This window comes from Cryptomeria japonica, chromosome 2, assembly GCF_030272615.1.
Source record: "Cryptomeria japonica chromosome 2, Sugi_1.0, whole genome shotgun sequence".
NCBI classification, from domain to species: Eukaryota; Viridiplantae; Streptophyta; class Pinopsida; order Cupressales; family Cupressaceae; genus Cryptomeria; species Cryptomeria japonica.
In genome coordinates this window covers 319,215,253-319,232,724 of record NC_081406.1, presented here as the reverse complement: position 1 = coordinate 319,232,724, position 17,472 = coordinate 319,215,253, and the positions used below count along the sequence as shown (strand labels likewise).

The 17,472-nt window shown below is 35.3% G+C and overlaps 1 protein-coding gene across 1 annotated transcript; it reads right to left on the bottom strand.

The window, feature by feature from the left end:
* Positions 1-4,075: 4,075 nt before the first annotated feature.
* On the bottom strand, positions 4,076-10,913 carry LOC131027214 (rop guanine nucleotide exchange factor 9). Its single transcript, XM_057957219.2, has 8 exons — positions 9,815-10,913; positions 8,985-9,374; positions 8,425-8,541; positions 8,162-8,316; positions 7,896-7,970; positions 7,535-7,813; positions 7,061-7,387; positions 4,076-5,204 (listed from the first exon to the last, which is right to left on the bottom strand). The coding sequence occupies exons 1-8, from the start codon at positions 9,894-9,896 to the stop codon at positions 4,635-4,637; spliced, it is 1,995 nt and encodes a 664-aa protein (XP_057813202.1). The 5' UTR covers positions 9,897-10,913; the 3' UTR covers positions 4,076-4,634.
* Positions 10,914-17,472: the final 6,559 nt, after the last annotated feature.

Sequence of the window (17,472 nt, the reverse complement as noted above, 5' to 3'; positions counted from 1 at the left end):
TCAAGCTTGAGGCTCAGTGTTCTCCACCAGTTGATGCCACTTTGTATCGTCAGCTTGTGGGTAGTCTCATCTACTTGACTCATACATGCCCTGATATTTCATTTGCAGTTGGCATGGTTTCCCGCTTCATGCAGGATCCACATGAGCTTCATTGGAAAGCCACCAAACGCATCCTTCATTACATCCAGGGTACACATCACTATGGGATTCACTATGCAGCAAGCACAGGACTTCGCTTGGTTGGTTACACAGACTCCAATTGGGTTGGTGATTTAGTTGATCGTAAGTCTACTTTTGGTTACAGTTTTCACCTTGGTTCGGGCCCCATTTGTTGGCAGAGCAAGAAGCAACATGCTATTGCTCTCTCTTCAACTGAGGCTGAGTATCGAGGCGCTGTTAACGTAGTGACTGAGACCATTTGGCTCCAGCAGATTCTCACAGAGTTTGGTTTCACCACTCCACGACCGACAGTTCTACATTGCGACAATCAGAGTGCTATTGTGATCTCGAAGAACCCGGTCCAACACCAGTGGACCAAACACATCGAGATTCATATGCACTATATCCGAGAGCTCATCTAGGAGCAAGTCATTGATTTGCAGTATTGTCCTACAACAGAGCAGGTTGCTGACATATTCACCAAACCTTTCACCAAGAGTAAGTTCCAGCAGTTGCGAGCTCTCTTGGGGGTGCGGGATGTGTCATTAGGGGGGGTCAGCTGACTTCTCCTTCCTCTCTTATGGGGGGGACTTTTTCCTCTTTGAGGTTTTGTCCTTCTTCTTTAAGAGTCTTTTGTACATTCATCTCTCTTTTGGGGGGGGGAGTTTTTTCCCATTGGGTTTTCTCCCTTTCTCCATTTGTGAGAGATTGCATTACATAGTTTTTCTTGCATTTGCATATTGTACATGGGTACCTATTATGGCCTAGTAGCCGGGACCCATCTTGCATTGTTGACTTGAGTCTTCATTCCCCTAAGTTGCACTTAAGGGGGGGTGTTGGTGTAAATAAATATTCATTTTGGATATTATTACACTTACTTAAGTTAACTTAGGATAATGCATCTCTTCGTAGTTTGGATTTGAGACACTTAGGGAAGTGTGCACTTAGGGATAGAGCTTGTAGGAGAAATTCCACCTTTTGTGGTCTTATTTTGCTGTTACACTCCACATTCGGTGGGTCATCCACCTCTTGTGGAATATTATATTATTTCTCCTACCTACCCTTAGTATTTCTTATCTACCCTTGTTTCTCATTGAGCCACATGTCATATTTGTGTGCTCATACATCCATATGGCCTTGCCTATATAAGCAGGCCTCTATTCATTGTATTGGTTAATCCAGTTGATCATTTGTATATTGATGAGAATATAGTTTGTTCTTGTCATTCTATTGTCTCTTTTATGCTTTTCATTGTGCCCTTGATCTTGGCAAAATCCTACAAGCTCAAATATGTCACGGGAGAAGAACAAAAGATAAGGACTAAAATTGATTCTTTCCATGCTATCCAACTTTGGACAATATCATCGATCACTAACAAGGACAATCACGTGAGGAGATTTGATGATTAGAATATTGTTTTTAGTCAGATGGTCCCGAAAATAATGGCCCACATGAAAGAAGAAAGGGCTATGAAGGTGGAAAGATTCAAAAAAATTCAAGTTAGAATCTTAGCACTTGATTTAGGGTATTTGAAGTTTATCACGGAGGTGAGGTCTATAGCAAATAAAAAATGGAAGGATCGCCTCATTAACATGCTTGTTGTTCAAAGTTTCAAATAACCAAGTGACTATGAAGTTTATCAGCGGGAGGTGAAATATCTAAAGGATGTTGGAAATTGAGAAGACCTAGAGTCAGTCGATGAATGTGTGGACTGTCCAACAAAAAGTAGAACCTTGCCAGACCCAAGGGTCACGGGTTGCTACTTGCTTAGTCTTGAAAAAAATATAATAAAACTAAATACATTAAAATTACTTGTTGGAAAGATCATTTCAAGGATTAGGATCCAACAAGTTGGTTTGTTAATTTGATTCCATTTGTAGTTCCAAACCTATCTTTGAAAGTCAAATTTTTGAGAAAAATTGAAGAGTAAGGGGGGAGAGGCCTAGACATGGGTGTTCGCTCAAAGGTACCTTCGTGCAAACATATTGCATACCTTCAAATGAAGAAACCTTCATTCGAAGGTACTTTTTACAATGTAAAAATATCTTGAAACCTTCGAGTGAAGGTAATGACAATCACTCAAAAGACCTTGTTCAAATGAAGGCCTTTACCTTCGCTCGAAGATGTCAAGGGGCCTTCTTTCGAAGGTAGACCTTTGAACAAAGGTACTTGCTAAATATTTTTCCCTCCAATTGGAAAAAGTTTTCTTCCCATGTTTGTAAGCCATTATTGTGGGTTTACCCTTTAATAGATCCAATATGTGTTTGATCAACTGCCCAATAACTAATTTATACAGTTAGGAGTGAATTTAGTGAAAACCCTAATTTTATAGTTGCTTCAAATCTACTCCAAATGATCCCAAATCTAGATTGTAGTAGCTTTAACATGGCCTCGAAAAAATCTCCAAAATGATTGAAAAATTTAGCAAAACAAGAGAAATATGCATTTCTCAATATGACCTCCAAACTTAGAAAAAATTGTCTTGTTACTTACCTTCACAATGCAAAGATCGTGCTTCGATACCACTTAAAGTCAAACAACTTTCATAATAGACAAATACAATATAAAATGTACTATAAATACTTGATAATAATATGCCACTTTGAAAGGGAAACCTCATATTCAACGTGATGATAATAACTAGCTATTATCTCTTACAAATACCATGCTTATGCCATGAATGACATCCAAGATAACTTAACTACCTATTAAGGTTATTTTAATGCTTATATAACTCAATAATGAGTTAAGGTAGCCATGACAAGACTACTCATAACCATATGCACACTATAAGATTAGGGGCATAAAACATTTCTACTATAATTTACTTAAAGAAAATAGTTATAACCGAGTTTGGACTAAAAAAAAAAATGTATATATAGAGTACCAATCTTAAAAAAAAATTAGATGCAATAGTTAACTCAAAATGTGGATGGAATGTATTCTTGAAGATGCTAAGAATTGAATTTCTAATGTACAAAAAAATAAAGCCTTGTTAGATAAAAGCCAAATTCATAAACTGACTATATATTGTCCTGAGTTCAAATTTTATCTTATAGAATTTAACTACATGTCTACACAAATGAGATTAGTGCATATAAATTATCTTCACATATAAATGAACTAACATAAAATTAATGAGTGTTGCACATGCAACTTAGTTTGTTGTATGTGCGTTTGAAATGGGGTGGTGTTGAGAAACGCCATTTGACAACTCACTAGACAAAGATTTGTTCTTGTTTGGTCAAGCGTCTAGGCAAACCCACTCAATGATAATAAGCAAATATTAAAGATAATAGGCAAGCATGTGCAATTAAGATATGTGCAATTAAGATATTATGATTATGCTCTCAAGTGAATGCTTGTTTCTTCTAGGGTACAAGCATTCATTTCAAATGAATAAAAAAATAACCTTAAACAAGGCAATATAACACATAAATTTATAGAATGTTTTGCTTAGGCTGACCCACAACAACTAGTAGAAAAAAAGACAACATGGTTTAATTCAAATTTTGAGGTAACAATTTGGATCATTTTCACACCTACAAATCTAAATGAACGTGATGAATAGCTACACTTATAAATATAAACTAAGGTGATGAACTCCTAAGGTGATGGATATTTTTTGTTTATATGTGAACTTATCCACTTGTTGTCCTGCGTGGCAAAGGTTTAATATGTTTATTATGACTTTTATATATCTGCTGAACTTACATAGAATGATCATAGTTTTTGATAGAGGAAAGTAAGAGGGCTGTAATTTTGCTGATGTTCTGCTGACAATTGGCTTGCCATTGTTTCCTTGTTCTACTCCTAGATCAGCTCCCTTGTTTTGACTGCTTTTAATATCAAAAACATCATATAAGTGCCTACAACTTTGATATTGTTTTAAATGATTAATGATAAAACTAAAATAAGATAAAAACACAAGAATGGTTTATACCACTTTTTAGACTTATAATTACATATCAGACAACCTAATCCAAATGCATCCAAAATCTAAACTTTGATTCTTTGATCTATGCTTTTCAAAAAATTAGTAATAGCACTCTGCCTTTGTTCTGTATGGAACTGAAGGGAATGAAGAATGGTATTCCTTTCAGGTCGATTGACTTTTTTCTTTTAATGTGTTTTTCCTAAAATAATTGTTAAGAAAATTTTAATTTAAACAACAATATCAAACTTTGGGATTCAAGCCAAAGGTGATGCTTCCTTAATGGTCAAAATCTATCCACACACCCCCATGAATATGAAACTGGAGCATTTGGTTTTCATTGTACAAGAAAGGGTAATATTGTTGCTATGAGAAAATGAGGAGTCCGGGTAACTGAAATTTAATTCTTCTCTGCAAGATCTCTGCTGCCTAGATGAGAATCAGATGTCTTTCCTCAACATCAATTCCACTAAATCGTGAATTGAATAAAAAGAATTTGGTATTCTGTACACGAATTATTACATCTACAAAATGATTCTTCTCAATCTCGAGCAGCTGGACTATGGACAGCACCCTCATCCTCTAACCTTTCAATAAAACCCCGCTTGCTTGTTATGATATCAGGAAGTTTCTTGAGAGATTTTTGGGGTCCGGTGGCAGAGATTAGATCTTCTAACTTTAATTTACAATTATTATCAGGGTTATGGTCGACAATCTGCCAGCCGATGTGATCAGAGAGAGTCATCACTATTGATGGTGATGAAGAAATTGAATGGTTATGGTTATGCTCTGCATGGACTACCTGCATTGAATGGTTATAGTTATGCTCTGCATGAACCACCTGCGTTTCAGTTTGACACTTCTTAGGACTGCCATCTGGAGATTGATAATAACCTGGAGAAGGAGATGCACTCCAATAGGAAGATGGATCTTCAGACACAGAATTGGTGGCGATTGAACTAGATGAGGAACTCCTTTCATAATATCCTCGTGATGGAACTCGCTTGTTGAGATTGTCTGCATACAGTACATCATCGATTCGAGATAGTATGTTGTAAGCCAGGCTCTCTAGCACACGGGAATAGCTCTCTAGTACCGATTGGCCAACATCCTGCATAATTACAAACCATTAAACGAATATTTCTGTGCTAACTCAAATCAAATGTGCCAATTAATACAAGGCAAAAAGACAAAAGTAATAAAAAATTACAGAAGCAATGATGTCTCTCTTCTTTTCTAAATAAGTCTGTACTATAAATATTTACTGCTGTCAAAGATACACTTCTGTAGCCATGTTCATGACTGTTGTAGAAGATCAAATGATCGCGAGTTTCATGGCTGAGTCCCAGGTTCAAATTCCCTTACTCCAAAAGAGGATATTACTGAAGATTAAAACAAAATCGCAGAAGGGAATCATACCAAAGCCTAGAGATTATTAAATCATTGGAATTATTCTTCAGTATGAGAATCAAAAATCATTTCTTATTGGAATTCCCAGTGCCTGATCCCTCAGGTTATTATAGTTTATCATCAATGAACCACTCAGTAAACTTTCCCCGTGATTATCAAAGGTTATTTTTCTTTTTTCTTTTCTACTTTTGAAACTATTATTACAGATCACATTTTCTAAAAATGGTCAGATGGTATTATGCATATTGTAATGTATGGATCAAGTAGGACTCAAACCAAAAATCTGCCAAGCACATATTAGAATGTTCCAGCAGTCAGCACAGTACTGGTCACATATTAGAATGTTCCAGCAGTCAGCACAGTACTGGTCACATATTAGAATGTTCCAGCAGTCAGCACAGTACTGGTTGGATAGTATGATTTATGATCATTGACCCACATAGCGAGCTTTCCCTCTGATTTTCAGAAAACTTGTTTTCTTGTAATGAAACAAAACTAAAAAAATTATCTTTTCCTATACTTTAATTACTCATATTTCCTTGAAATAGAAAGACAATATTTATGTTGTTTTGAATGGATCAGTTACTGTTAGACTTAAACCAAGGGATTTCCATTTATATGCCAGGGTGTTTTACGATCGGGAGAGTGGCTTTTTGCAGTTAAGGTTTCTTTTTGGTTCAGAGTGTGATTTTCCTTCCCAAGTGTCACCTGGAACTACTACTAGCTGGCTGAGTAGAATACTTCGTCATTTTACAACTAAGACTCAAAACCTATGCCCTTCCATATGCCAGCTGAATTTTTCGAAAACCAAGCCAAGTTGGCTCTTTATGGTAACCGGCTTCTTTTCAATCAAAAGCGTATGACTCATTCTCTTTCATCTAGGACTCTTAGTCCATCTTAGATACCATGTCATTTTGCACGGATCAAGTAGGACTTAAACCTAGGCTACCCATGTGTATGTACATGTTGGGGGACTACCAATGAGCTAATAGCCCTCTGCTGTTACGGGATACCTTTTCAGTTCAGATTTTAGTTTTCTTTCGTCCAATAATGTAATTATAGTTTCAATTATTCCAAAATTTTCCAATTATTGCCCGGGAACGATACAAATGTTCATATTAGAGTATTTCTAGAATCTAAATACCATCAAAATCAAGTCTCCTGACCATCATCATAAAATAGGTATTTTTATTCACTACTTTCAGTTGAAGGGTTTATTTCCATCCTGATTTGAGTCAGATTTTATTCATGATTGAAATTTAGAGATTCACAAATTCCATCGATTTTCTTGAAGAACAATCGTCCTAACAAATGACATCTCCACCATTACTATGCCCAAAATATCATGCAGTATTCACATTATAAAGAATACTAGTGGAATAATTAATTCAAGATATTGTCCTCTTTGATCGGTAATAAATATGACTTTTCTAACTACATTTTTCAAGCAAAATCTGAAAAGAATATTTCCTATTGATATTAGCACCTTCATTTAGATGCTTGACTATGTAACCAGAGAATTTTTATTGCTAGTAAAAAATTGTGGGCATGATTTACCTTATTGTACTGGATTTTGCTCATGTCCAGTGCTGTCTGAGGAAGGCCACGAAATCTCAGCTTCAGTAGTAACAGAAGAGACTCAGCTCTTTCACCAAAGAGTTCCTTTTTATCACTGTGGCTAGTTCCCCAAGACGACATTGCATTATTTTTACACTCCTTGTTGATTTTTCGCTTCCATATGGCAATGGAGGCTTCTATTCGGTTAATTATATCCTGAATGTTGTGTTCGGATGATAAATCCAGTGAAGACAGCAAACCTTCCGCAGAGAATTGATCTGACGTTATATGACGATAAATCATGTCTCCAAGGCTAGCTTTTGCTGCCTGCAAAACAACTTTTATAATTAGTTGAACACTGCATGAGCTATGCATCTGAGCAATACTCTTTGAATTGCAGTGAAACTATGTACTGAGCAATACTCTTTGTATTGCAGTGAAACTATGTAACATCAATCTTAAACATTAATATACCTTGGGTAAGGATTCCAGGTAAGCATCTGGAATCTCCATTTCGGATAAGACCTGAGCATTGATTGCCATTGCCGCCTTAAGTATTTGATTGACAGACTCCCTCTGACTCTGTAGTATTTTCCTTGCATTCCTTGAGAGGCCTCCTGGAGGTACATGAGGAGTGGGTAGCCACCATTTATGTTCCTGCCTTTGTTGATTACAATTATCCCCGAATGCATCTCCCTCCATGGATTTATTCACATACCAAAACTCAGGCTCCTTGAATTTCTCCAAAGTTTCCTGCATCCCCAAAACATGGCCATCAAAGACTATTTTTTTTGCATAAACTTCTCTAGAAATGGACTGGGACTCTGAATTATACAAGTAGCATTGCATCCAATTTGCGCAGAGCTGGTATGTTCATCTGAAGATCCGAGCGTGGCTTGGTCACCATAATCTGTAAGACACAATTTCCAACCTTGCATCAGTCAGAAGATAAACATTTTTGTTGAAGCCGAACTTTCAATTATGAAAGAATGATGAACATTTTTGTTGAAGCCATAATTTTAGTTATGAAAGAGACTAGATAACCCTGATAATAAAAAAGTAAGAATTAGACATGGAAAAAGTGCTAGGCGGTTTTATTACCTCCATATTGCTTCCATCCAGCGCGTGCTGGCTTGATGGCACAAATTCTACTATATGATCTACAACAGAGAGGAACCAACCAATTTCCCGACACCACATGGTTTTACGCTCTGGAGCTAAGGGCTCCAATTTAGATAGCTCTGTAAAAATGGAGGCTGCACTTCAAGAATATGTATGGTTACAATCACCAGCGAATTTGAGTTAAGTTGTGGAGCATCATAATGAAAAGGAAAAAATTGGTGTTCAGTTTATTTAGGAAGTACCTGCTAGATTGGTTATGGCATTGGATATTGCTAAAGCAGAGGATACGCCCTTTCCTCCTCCAGACATGTCCTCTCCGAGAAGTAATTTGGAAAACCTTTCTTTCATCATTTCCATTTCTGCCAGCCCCAAAATTTCTACTTAAATTCGGAAGCATTTCTAAAAATTTCGGTAATTTATTTTACATCAAACACTATAGGACTAGGAAGCCATTGATCTCTCTCCAAACATGATAAGAACTAAGAGCAAATCAAACAAAAACTGACGCATCTGTTCAAGCATTGAACTTTGTTTTGATGGGTTGTTTATATGACAGCAGAAGTTACTTTAAACTGAATTCCATTGAAGTCTTCCGAATTAGATCTTCGACTCAAAACAAAAAATAAATAGCATCTAAACACAATTCGTAGGTATAATGAATTCAGCCCCTGTTTCTGTTCACAAACACAATTTACCATGGTGATCTGCGATCATCATAAAAAATGTGTATTATGGGTGTGTCCTTTAGTTTGATTCAGGCTAGCCATTATTATAAACCAGCATGCATGCAGCAGCAGTGTACCTGATAATTGTTTCTCGTCTTGGGTTTTGTTAATGATCTGGACTTTCATAGCTGTAGCGGGCTTCTTTATTCTGGCACGAAAAAGCCTTTCGGTTTTGGCTGCCAAGGGCCAACCGAGACTTGGTTGGGGATTCTGGTCAGACGAATTACTCACCTGATCACCCTCACTGGCATTGGATGGCACCCTCGGCAGGCTTCGACGTCTGTGGTGTGTCAAATTAATATCTTCCTCTTCAGGTCTGGTGCTGTTCGATCTGGAGGTGGAAAGATCATCTATGCTATTTTCATTGTCTGAGTCAAATTCGAACATTCCCTTGCCAAAAATATTGAATTCAACTGGTACTTTTGGAGGATTGGGCTCCAATTGGTGTCCCGATCTGGAGGCAGGACCTTCAATTCAAGCGGCTCACAGTGAGTACAACCCGTGATTGCGACATGCCCATCTAGATTCTGAATGCTTTTCCAAATAGAAAGAAATTTTATCATGTTACAGTACATCTATATATGACGTGTGAAACGGAAGTAACAACTATTCATACTCATACTCACCCATATCCTCTGTTTTTGGAATAAAACAAATATGCTAATGAAAATCAGTGTCACAACAAGAACGCCCCACGAAATGATTCCATGGCTAGATCACCTATTGCTGGAGAACTTCTCCACAGTCAATCTTTGAATTGGGGCGTCCTATTAACTGTGGGGTAACATTCATACTAAAGAAGAAAGACCCACTTACAGGCTAAATCCTCAACTACCCTTAAAAATTAACCTCAAACTTTAAAACCCTGTAATTTTAAGAGAGAATTTATTGGAGAATGAGATCCCACCTTCACGCTGGGACTTTCTTGAAGCCATTGTTGCTTTAGAACGTTTAGCTTGAAACAACTTGGGATTGCTCACTTTATACATGACACTTATATTTCTGTTTCTCCTTTAATTTTCTGTCCTGTACAGCTCCTATTAAATACAGCTCCTCAATTGGTTGTGGAATTCAGTGCAGGTAAGATGTTGTGATCACCATCCAATTGCCAACCTCCTAATATCTTGCATTGGTTCAAGCACACACTGTATGATCTTGAAAAAAAGTTAAAATTGATCCACATTCACTGTCATTGCCATGTTGAAAACGTGAAGCGCTGCAGTTGCCTCTCCCTCTAAAAATAAACAAATGCCAATAAAACAGGATGCATGCGTCTGACTGCGCCCAATACTTGAGCATACATCAAACACTAACAGAATCAGTTTTATTGACCAAGCGGGCGGTCATATAGCGGGCAGGGGGAGAAGTAGCTGTGGCCCGTGGGATTGTAATGATAAGGTCGCATGAGGCTGCATGGGAGGAGGCCAAGGGATATTTCATATCTCGCTCTTTACTTTTACTGATGATCTGTCCGTTTTTCAGGGCTCCATGTAAAAGTACCAAATCTCCCTCACCCGCAGTTAGCGGGGATGAACCTTGGGCAATGCATCCATAACCCGCTATTTGTTATTACACAATCTTACCTTTCTCTTTATTTTAGGGTAAGTTATGAAGTGGGGCTCTGTAAAAGATATTTTAAGCCATTCAGGTTGAAAAATCTTTACAGACCTGTTCTTCCATATACCCACCAATTCCATTGTCGTTTGTTGTGAACTGCTTTTGTCGTCTTTTCAGTCGGGTATTATTAAAATTCCATTGATTCAACCGCAGGCTGCAATTGAAAGCAAAACATAAGTACATTTTTTATTGGGCTGGGCTGAAAAATGATTCGTGGACATCTGGATTTGATTCCCGAACAATAGCCAACCAATGTATGAAACGAGGCGGTGCCCAATTTGCTTATTTAATGCCTCCATGCCCCACGTCACAGCAATGAGCGTTTTCCCATTAAAATAATGGAGCATGCCCCATTTGAGGAGATTAAACATCCATTTTCAGCACCAGCTTACAGGCGGGCCAATCCAAATTAGTTGGCACATTCCAATAAATTGGTTTAATACTAACAAAGAGGACTCGTGACATCTGAATGCTTTGTTTTGGTTTTTTCTATGTCTGAGGTGAGTGAGGGACAGGTCTTGACAGTTCAAAGATTAACAAAGAAGGAAGACAGAATAAGATGATGGCCATGTTCAGTTGTTGGGTAAGACTCGGAAAACTCAAGAGATAAGCACAAAGATTGTTTGGACTACCAAACAATTTTTGGTAGATTAATTTGCAGTGGATTCACGGACATCAAAAGGGCAACTTGTCGTCTAGTCGATTGCCGTGCTACCTACTAGCCAGTAGAAATATGGATACAAAATGGCAGTTAGGACTAGCCCAAGCCCATGTCGTTTGCATATGCAACATTCACAGATTTCTTATCGTATATCTTACAATTGTCAACCTGCGTGTGTTGGTTTAGAAAATGTTAAAGCTTATTTTAACGCGATCTGCCCCCATGGAGAAAAGGTTAATAAGTGCTGCCATTTTTTCCAGCCCCTTTCAGAGAGGGTGCACAAGCCACCATTATTCAGTTTTTAGGCATTGGCCTATGTAGGCAACTCCTCCCAAGGGAAACGCAATTCTAGGCTTACACTCCTGTACAAGGTTGATTTTTATTTATATTTTAAGGTTTGAGGGTTGATTATCTTTATATCGTGTTTTGTGACTTGTTGATATGAGATTGAGTAAGTCTAAATTGATTAAAATCATGAAATTTCCATAGTCCATATTCATAATTGTCTAGTATTTTGTGGATTCATCCAAAAAATAATAGACAAGTTCAAATTGATATTTTTTTGGGTATATATTGTACATTGGAAAGCATCAATTTGAGTGGACTAGAACATTATACTAGCCTTATCCCTTATATACATGATCCCAATCTTATCCATTATCTATTGCACCTTGCATGGGTCAATGTTGATATTTTTTTCGTTTGAGGGCTAACTATCTTTTGGCTCGTTTTCTTAATATATTGGCATTGGGAGCGCCAATAGAAATACGAGTCTAAGTTGATACATTTTTATTAAGAGTCTAAAGACTTGGAGGTATTCATTTTGCCAAAGTAATGTAGAGTACAAATCCTAGCTCACTTCTTATATATTGCACCTCTAAGAATTTGAATCTCAATGAATAGTCTAATAAAACAACATACTATCATCTTCACCACTTACTTACAAACAATTAAACTATAACTCTTTTGTACCTAAGATTTATATAATACTAAAAAAAATTTAAACATCTATTATAAAATATAATTAAAATTCTAAAAACTTTAGATCAAACAACGAAATTCACGTAAAATATCAAAATTCATTTAAATTATGCATATATAACTTTTATGTTTGCTTTTTTCAAAATAAAGTATAATCAAAAGAGCATTTCCAATGAAAAGTTCACTTTACAGGTGCAGCTCACCATCAAATTTAGGAAGCAAATTGGTCACTTTCATGATCTCAAATTTTGATAAAAGCAAAACTTTCACATTGTACGGGGCACATGGTGTTCTTGGAAGTGGATCGGGACGAAGTTAAATTATTTTAAAAGTTGCCGAAAGTTATTAGATTTTTGGGACCTTTTATCAAAAATAAGGTTGTGCTAGTGTACTTTTCTTTAATATACTAGCAATGGGCTGTATAGGTTCAATGGACATTCAATTTTATATATATATATATATATTAAAAAAAATGTTACAAATGTAGATAAATTTTTAATTAGGTGAAAAATGATATAAGATGTGTAGTTTATTAGATCTATCTTATAAGATAGAAATCAATTAAGTAATTTTTATTTTAAAATAGTTAAAAAAATTTTTTTTAAAAAAAACTATGTAGTATAGAAGAATTTTTTTCTTGTCTAAAGTTTATTAGAATTGAATTATATTTTCTTTAAGATTATGAATTTGGTATTTTAGTTGATCTCAATATGAATGCATCTTAAAAGGTTGTTGGAATTGAAATACACATGATAGAATTTGAAACTTTCTACCGTGAAAGAGCAAGTGGATGAGTTGTGGAAAATCTCACCAGTCACAAGTAGGGGAGAGGGCCCCATAGTGGAGCAGAGGCCAATAGTGGGGATATTAGCTGGGCAAAATGAGTCCTATAGTGGAGCATTAAAATTCTCATGGAATACAAGTATCCCCAAAAAGGTTTCTTTAAACATTAAAAAGCAATCAATTATGTGATGCCACGTCAATACACCAATAAACATGACTTACTGCACAACTATCGGTCTTACTTTTTGGGGGACCATTTTGGACATCTCAACAAAAAAAGCACGTGGATGTGGCATCATATTTGAGCATGTGAATGAAACCAATTTTTTAAGTAGGGGAATTTTCGTATAAATTTGAGAGTGATTTGAAATATCCACAAGATTTTGGGAGGCACAAAGTTAGAGTAGTCCACTATAGGGTTCTCTCCCCTAGGTTCTAAGTTTGAATGTCAGCTTAACCAAGTTTCTCATTAATGTAACTATTATTATTTGTAGAGACAAACACAATCTTTATTGCAAAGTAGTAGAAGAATAATTAAAATTTAAATAATGTAAAGATACCTAAATTGACTCGAATAAGTCTTGTCATAATTAAAGTCTATGCAAAAATGCCTAGAAATTGGCTCGAATAACTCGTGTATGTGACAATGTACATGTATTCCAAGCTCTTGAGAATGAATCTACACCTTTATATTTTTCAATAATTTGAGCTCCTTTAGTGAACATTATTTCATTCGATATCTAAAAATAAATGGACTCTATTAATTACCATTATTTGGTAGGGATGAATTGTAAAATTGATATTGACTATTTGATCATTGAAGAGTTTGATATTTAAGTAGAGTGTAGAGAGATGAAATAATCAGTGTGTGAGACTTCTCTACATAGTCTACTATGTTTATATCGTGATTGACAAAGTAACATGAAATGGCTAAATAAATGAAATATACCAAAAAAAATACTATTAAATCTTGAGGTCATCAATTGATAACAAGATTAAAATAAGATTCTCATTCAAAAAATTTAAAGAATATTAAAACTGAGAATAAATATAGTACATCAAAGAATATTGAAGTTAGGAATGAAATTAAATATAACATCAGTAAAATTATTGGAAATTGTTTTCATAATCAAGTAATTATTAGGCTAGGCACAAATATACAAAATGTAAAGAAAAGTGTTGCACTCTTTTGACATTAGATGGTAGAGGGGGACAATATAGTTATGGCATCATTTGTGTGATCCTCTCACACGAGGAAGGTTAGCGTCACTAAGGACAATTGTTCAAGCACAATAGTCAAATCCATGAAAAAAGCCTAATTATTTAGCCAAGATCAATACACATACTAAAAACATCTCTATTAAGCATTGTCTCTACACCAACCCAGTTGTGTTTCAATTGCACAAAATCCTCTCACTAGATTATTAAATTATTCTTATAAAAGGAAATAAATAAATGAAAAAAAATACACTCTTTTAATGGAAAAATCAAAGACTTCATTACAATGAAGAGGGGTTTTCTACCATCTAACTTAAAGGAGGCTTAGATGCCAAAAATGCTTCCTAACACTAATATGAGATAGTGTAAATTTTTTTTTCCAATCTTTAACTATTATGGAATAAGAAACACATTCACAAGGAGACAATGACCATGCATAAAGATATATAATAATGAACACGGGATATACCACGGGGAAAACCCTTTCAGCAGAAAAAACCCCACTCTCCAAACGAACAGTACTTTGTATTACTAAAACAATAGTTACCATAGACACCTAAAAATGTCTCATTGATCACATACTAATTATTCGTCTATTTAATTAAATAATTCTTTAAATATTTGATTAAACTAATCATTTCTTCTGATTATCACAATCAACATTGCTAATTATTCAATTTCTATGCTCAAATCAATTTAATCAGTTAATAATCTCCTACATATTAATTAAATATTAATTATTTAATTAATCGCGACATTTTCCTTAGTTAAATAATCTATATTATTTAATTAAATTCTATTTCTAATGGTTAATTAATTATTCTTCTAATTCCCCAAATTCTAATTCCAAATAATTTCATCTCTTCCAAATTAACATTTCACCAAATATAAATTTCAGTTAATTTCATGTGCATTTCAGCACTCGAAAGTCCAAATTCAAATCTAAATTAAAAATGAAAATCAAATTCAATTTCAAAATTCTACAACACATGTTGAAATCAAACTGGTTGATCAAATTAGTTAACTCAGTTAACTCTTCAATCACCCATTTTCACTCAAAATCAACTTTTTCTGACTAATCAATCAATTTAGTCTTCTAATCCATCTAATCAGTCATCTCTCAATCAATTTAGTCAACTGACTAATCTATTCAGTCCACTAGCCAATCTATTTAGTTGACTCCCCAATCAAATGAGTTAACAAATCAATCAACTCTGTTAACATATTAATCTATAGAGTTCACTGATCAATCAATTTTAGTTATCTATCAATTAGGACTTGAGTTCAAATTCTCACCTCCTTTGTTTTGAAAATCTACAAATTCAATCCCTTTTCTCATCTTCAAGCTAGATCACAATCTTCAAAATAGTTGCTAATCTATGCAGGAAATCAGTGCAATACCTAAGAGTCATTCAACAAACAACTAAGGAGAAGAACAATGGAAGCTACAATGCAATTGAGGGGGTTTTTAAATTAGGATAATTGTTTAATTCTTTCAGTTATGCATTCCATTTCATTGATTTGTGTTTGGAATTGTTTTGATAGTTAAGGATCTTGTGATCGTCCTTATTCCCTATTTAAGCATTTACATTCATTCAAGCATGAGAAACATTGGTGAACTTGATGTGAAAGACTAGATTTAACCTTCACTTTCTATTTTATGTGGTTTTCCAGGTCCGTAATTGACAACACAAAAATTTACAATTGCTAATATTTATCCGCAATTGATGTTAAAATATGTTGCAATTGCTATTAAAATCCCACACAATTGCTAAAATTCACCGCAATTGCCAGAAAATGGCCAAAAATTCAATTTTTCTTTGTCGTTTCTCAATTATTTGGTCTTGTGCACCTAACCCATAAATTTTTTTTAATTCTGGAATATTCACTTTTTTGGCATTAAATGTATCTAATCTGATGATAGGAAAGGTGACTTTTAAAATTTCAGGTGCAAGGAGTGCAAGACAGCATAGAAGACAACAAAGAGCATACCGAGGGCTACTAAAGGCAGAAAGACAACTTCATGAAAATGAAGAGGGAGAGGAATTCACTCAATACCATAGAAATATCCATCGATTCCTAGCCAAATTCAACTTTTATGATGACATCGATGTGATGGCTAGTGTGGTTTGGAGTAACATCATTGCAAAATAAACTTCTATCTTTTGTCTTTTAATTATGTTTGAATTTAAAAAATTTGCCACTTAATTGATCCACAATTGACATTAAAATACTGTGCAATTTCTCATACATCAATTCGCAATTGCTATCATAGTAATTCGCAATCGATAGTATATTAATTTGCAATTTCTCATAAGGTAATCCGCAATCGCTTAGAAGGTAATTCACAATTGCAATTAAAGTTTGTCTTCATTATATCTTTTTGTTTTCCTTATTACTGTCAGAATTACTCTCTAATTGCAAAAAGATGGAGCTTTGTAACCGAAGAAAAGATAGGTTATATAGCCCACCATGTGTCTATTAGCGTTATTTTCCTCTGTATGGTTAGAATAGAAATTTTTTTTTGGTGTTGTTAAAAAGAACAAAACAAATTCTTTTCCTTACTTCATAAATTGCTATGACGATTAAAAATGAACACCATGCCTGTGTAGAATAGAAAATCATTGCAATTGAAGGATAAAAAGAATTTTGTTTTGCGTGTCTTTGAAGTGATAGGTATTATGCTCTCCCCTTCAATGGGTGATCAGAAAACCAGACTCTCTTCTTTTATGCTTTCATTTAATTTATGTACTTACATCCTTTAGAGGGATGCCTTCCCTAGTTGCCCTTAGGGCGCCATTAATGGTCGGTGTGAAGGGAATGACCCAAGTGAGTATGCCTAAAGCCAATCATTCTAAAACACTCTAATCAAATCACCTTTTGATAGGAAAATATCTAGGGACGGAGCATATTTGAGTTTATCTCATATCGAGCACTTTGTAGGGCCTTGAGGTCTCAATCATGCTTGCGTGACTACATCTTGCTTGGTACTTTGTTGGGCTATAGGCCTCAAACACGCTTGCGTGACTTCAAAGAGTATCTTCAAATGAAAGCCTGATTAAAAACCATAGCAATAGAGGCCCAACCGAGTCGGTAACCAGACACTTGGATTATCACAGTGCAAGGGTGGGGAAGAATTTGCCCCCAAGACACTCACCATATATCTCCTAGGATAACGGTCCAATTGAGGAGCGATCTTCTTTAGTCTAATTTATGGAAAAAAAAGGCAAAAAAATGGTTGTATCTTAGGGTATGAAAGGGTTGTTTGAGCTGACAAAGTATCAAGTTGTGGGCTGTGATAATAC

Coding starts and splice junctions, on each gene's coding strand:
- LOC131027214 (XM_057957219.2), bottom strand. CDS start 9,896: ATGTATAAAGTGAGCAATCCCAAGTTGTTTCAAGCTAAACGTTCTAAA. Junction 9,375..9,814: donor AAGAAAGTCCCAGCGTGAAG/GTGGGATCTCAT, acceptor CTTGAATTGAAG/GTCCTGCCTCCAGATCGGGA. Junction 7,388..7,534: donor ACCTGGAATCCTTACCCAAG/GTATATTAATGT, acceptor GTTGTTTTGCAG/GCAGCAAAAGCTAGCCTTGG.